The sequence below is a fragment of the Acanthisitta chloris genome, unplaced genomic scaffold, assembly GCF_000695815.1.
Source record: "Acanthisitta chloris isolate BGI_N310 unplaced genomic scaffold, ASM69581v1 scaffold33161, whole genome shotgun sequence".
Taxonomy (NCBI): Eukaryota; Metazoa; Chordata; class Aves; order Passeriformes; family Acanthisittidae; genus Acanthisitta; species Acanthisitta chloris.
Genome location: NW_008655913.1, coordinates 1 through 4,435, shown reverse-complemented (window position 1 = coordinate 4,435; position 4,435 = coordinate 1). Strand labels below are relative to the sequence as shown.

General features: G+C 49.8%; 1 protein-coding gene across 1 annotated transcript; it reads right to left on the bottom strand.

Annotated features, from left to right (window-relative positions):
• Positions 1-81: 81 nt before the first annotated feature.
• On the bottom strand, positions 82-1,410 carry LOC103811173 (protocadherin beta-1-like). Its single transcript, XM_009084126.1, has one exon. The coding sequence runs from the start codon at positions 1,408-1,410 to the stop codon at positions 82-84; it is 1,329 nt and encodes a 442-aa protein (XP_009082374.1).
• Between the last annotated feature and the right edge of the window lie 3,025 nt (positions 1,411-4,435).

Sequence of the window (4,435 nt, the reverse complement as noted above, 5' to 3'; positions counted from 1 at the left end):
TCTCACCCGGGCATTTTCTCCCGCGTCTGCGTCCGTGGCTCTCAGGCGGCCCAGGCTCGTCCCCGCGGGCTCGGTTTCGCATTAAATGGCCTGAGTGAAGGTGGGCGCGTTGTCGTTAACATCCAAGAGCCGCACGAGCAGTATCTTGGATGCTGAGAGCGCGGGGGAGCCCTCGTCGCGGGCTCGCACCGTCACGTTGTACTCCGCCACCTGTTCCCTGTCCAGAGCCTCTGATGTCACCAGCGCGTACGCATCGGCCGCCAGCGGAGTGATGCTGAAGGGTTGCTCACCTGGCAGCTCGCATGTCGTCCTGCCGTTGTTCCCCGAGTCCCGGTCCCGCACGTTGAAGAGGGCCACCACGGTGTTCAGAGGGGCAGCTTCAGACAGGGTGCTCGTGAGAGAGGTGATGATCACCTCGGGGGCATTGTCGTTCACGTCCTCCACTTGCACTTCCACCATGCAGTGTGCAGACAGACCCCCTCCATCTGTGGCCTGAACGTCTATCTCGTATGTCTTTGTTTCCTCATAATCCAAAGGCTTTTTGAGTCGAATCTGACCTGTCTCTGGATTTATTTTAAACGTCTCGAGATTTTCCTCTGAATTTTGAACTATAGAATAGGTTATTTCTCCGTTTGTTCCCGAGTCTAAATCGCTAGCAGACACCGCCACCACTAAAGTATCCTGGGGGCTATTTTCCTTTACAGAAACTTTATACAGACTCCTGGTAAATAATGGGATGTTGTCATTTATATCCAGGACTACCACACGGATTAAGGCTGTACCCGAGCGCGGTGGAGTCCCACCATCCACAGCCGTGATGCTGAAAACAACTTCTGCCTGCTGCTCCCTGTCCAGGGCTCGATCCAACACCAGCTCGGCATACCTCCTACGGTCACTCCGCCGCCGGGTGTAGATACGAAAATACTCGTTCGAGCTGATACTATAATGCTGAAGACTATTGTTTCCTACATCTGGATCCTGAGCGCTTTCCAACAAAAATCGAGTCTCCGGCAATGCAGATTCCGGGATCTTTAAAACTATCTCTTTATTTAAGAACACAGGAGCATGATCATTTATGTCGGTGAGGCTTACCTCAGCTCGGAAGGACTGCAGTGGGCTCTCCAGCAGCACCTCGAAACGCAGCAGGCAGGGATCGCTCTGTCCGCACAGCTCCTCCCGGTCCATTTGCTCTCTCACCACCAAATCCCCGCTGTGCTGGTTCAGCTGTAAATACTGCTTTTCTCCTTCAGGAACGAGTCGAGCCTGACGAGCCAATAATTCTTCACCGGTCAGTCCCAAATCCTTAGCGATATTCGCCACAAAGGAGCCTCTCTCCATCTCTTCAGGCACAGAGTACCGAGCGGTTTCTGCTGTCACCCCCGAGATGCAAAGGAGAAGGATCAGAGTCATTGCTCGCCCGGAGAGCGATTCCTCGCTCTTCCTCAGCTCCATTCACTCCCACCGACCCGATTTCCTCCCCTGTGAGCTGGACGGAGCTGCTGCTACAGCCTGCGGACCCTCGGACAGAGCAGCCCGGGATGATGCAGCTACGCCCGCCCGAATCCCGGGGGCGGCGGAGCTGGAGCTGCGCGGAGCCTCCGCGGTCAGCAGCGGCACCAGGCGGCTGATCTGCAGAAGGACGAGATTTCCCAGCGCAAAGCCTGGAAAGCAGAGATTTTAACGGCTCCATTTCTGTCTTCCGAGGGCAAGCCATACAGATTTAACTGTCCATACAACCCTGTTCCAAGTATGGCCACCTCTTGAACGAGTAGTGCCTCTGTTTTTGAATGCCTGGTATTTGAAAACGCGATTTATTTAAACCTGGGTTGTGGTTGTTTGGGTTTTTTTTTTCTAATTTGACTCATTACAATGGTTTGAATTAATTACTTTCAGGCTGTTCAGCTAATAAAGTTGTGCATTGTTACAGGTGTCCAGCAACCAAATGAGCTGGTCCACTAACCGTGGCAGTGATCGCCACAGTGATTTCAGGAAAGGGCCGAGATTGTTCTCCCAGTTCACGACTTCTCAGGCTAGGAGCCTTCGGGAATAGGCTGGGAGCAGCATCTCTCAGACCTCTGCCTTGGCTCAGAAAAACTCCCTCCACCTTTCTTCGGCGTTCTGATTTCCCCTGCATAAGATCCGCTCCAAATTTGTGGGTTTGTTCCCAGCATCCTGCTCTTGAGGTGGCTATTTCCTCAGCGATGGCTGTGAGAAATTATCTTTGAGATAGCACACTCGAGGGAGTTCCAAGTAAGTTTTATTGTTTTCTGTCATCAGGAACCTGACTCATAAATGTATGAGCAACAGGAAATAGCACAATACTTTATAGTCTGATTAATGAATGCAAAAGAAAACAGAAAGTTTCTTGAAGGCCTATATTCTACAGAGTCCTAAGTTAATTGTAGACAGTTTTGCCTATTTTACTGTAAAACCATAAACAGTACTTTTAATTCTCTACTACTTTACACTAAATAATCCTGAAATGCTAAGTTCAACTATACCTTAACAAAAAAAACCTATATACATTGCTCAAAGCTCACTCTTTACAGTAAGGAGATCTTGTAAACTGCTCAAATATGCCAAATGTACCAATGTTAGTGGTTCCTAATGTCAAAAGGTTCTTGCTGTTAAGAAATTTCTTTGCAAGTACCACTTAATTTTGCTTAATATTTGTTTGACCTGGTATTGAACAGATGGCAGAAAATTAAGACATTAATACAGAGCCTCTCCATAAAACCAAGCAAATTAAAAATCCACAGAAGGAAACCCCGTCAAAACAATAGAAAACGTGACACAGCAAAAAAGTTCTCTTGGAGATCTACTGCCAGTTTTCAGTATTTCCCTTAACTTTTAGTAGCAGTAGAACTCTCGGAATCTTACACTATTGAGTAATCAGCGTGCAACACAGTCCTCCATCCACATCACAATTACGATATACCTACATGGACAAAGTACTGCTCAAAAGGAGAATGGTTTTGCTGTCTCACAGAGAAACCTTGACCTCCCTGACACCTTTCTGGTGGGTGCTTGGTCTCTTTGTTCTCTTTTCCCTGTGAGGACAGACATATTTGTCTTTCTCTTCAGTTACTGATGGGTGAGCCAAGGGTTTTGATCAGAAGCGACATTTAGTTCCAGCTCCCTGTTTGCAGAGCAAGCTGCTTCTGTAGTTCTGGGCTCTGTGTCTTCACTGAGGGGGGCTCTGCCCTGAAAAGAACAGAGAGAGCCATTGTCATTTGGACATTGAAGGGTAGCAGGCATCATGGAGAAACTTAGAGGGCATGTCTTACACCACTGCCTGTGTGACACCACTCTTCTCTACCCAGAGAAGAGGTTAGACTAGTCGCTGGGTCTCTGACCTGAAAGGGGAACATCTAAGGCCAATAACCGTCCTCCACAAAGGCACTACTGCAAACCTTTTATGAATCTGAGGAGTAATTCAAGATGGTAAGAAACTAAAATAAAGTCACTTTCTCACAAACAGTAAATATGGTTTAATGTTTATGTTCTTCTTGATAAAGAAGACTTCTTGTCTCCCCTGAGGCTACTGCAGATCTGACAATCTGCAGTAGAGTGACTCCAAGTCATCAGTGGTTATGAAATACAGAAATGATAAGGGGTGACTGTAAGAGGGTGTCAGAGGTGACTTGGACTCAGTGGGAGAGTGGAGAGTTCCAATGACCCCATAGGCTCTACACAGTGCGTAGTTAGGATCCACTATGGGGACACATCTCTAGCTCTACCTCTCAAAGCCCAGCTGCTCCCTTTTGAAGGAACACAGAAGACTTGAGGTAACATGAATACTCAGCATAGATATGCGTGCAGGTGCCCAGAGATGTGGTAGGTGCCTCATCTCAGGAAATATTCAAGGTCAAGGATGGAATGGGATTCTGAGCAACGTGATCTACTTGAAGATGCCCCTGTTCATTGCAGGGGAGTTTGGATTTGATAGCCTTTAAAGGTCCATTCCAGCCCAAGCTATTCTATGCTCCTATAATGCAGAGAGGCGCGATTAGACAGCATTTGGGGAACAGCTGAGCCCTGCCGGATCCTCCTGGGAGGCGCCGCCAGCGGCTCTGAGACCCCCTCTGCGCTTTCCTCCCGCCCCAGGGGCTCCTCCACCAGCAGCTCCACAATTTCAATAGATCTTGCTGCCAGGATGACACCCCCTCCACCCCACCAATCGCCTCGGCCCGGAGAGGTCCCTCACCTGTGCAGCCCAGTCGCCTTCCTCTCCGAGGCTGGCCGCATCTTGCGAGCACACCGAGCTCCGCTGTTCGCCCGGGCCGGGGGGCAGCCCGGCTGGGAAGCAGGGGAAGAGAGGCCTGAGGAATCGAAACTCACTGTTGACGGTCCCGGCAGCGAAGCAGACGTCGTACACATAGCTGCGGGGCAAGGAGCCCGCACTGCTCTCCGTGGCAGTCGGCGGGAACGTGGG

Coding starts and splice junctions, on each gene's coding strand:
- LOC103811173 (XM_009084126.1), bottom strand. CDS start 1,410: ATGACTCTGATCCTTCTCCTTTGCATCTCGGGGGTGACAGCAGAAACC.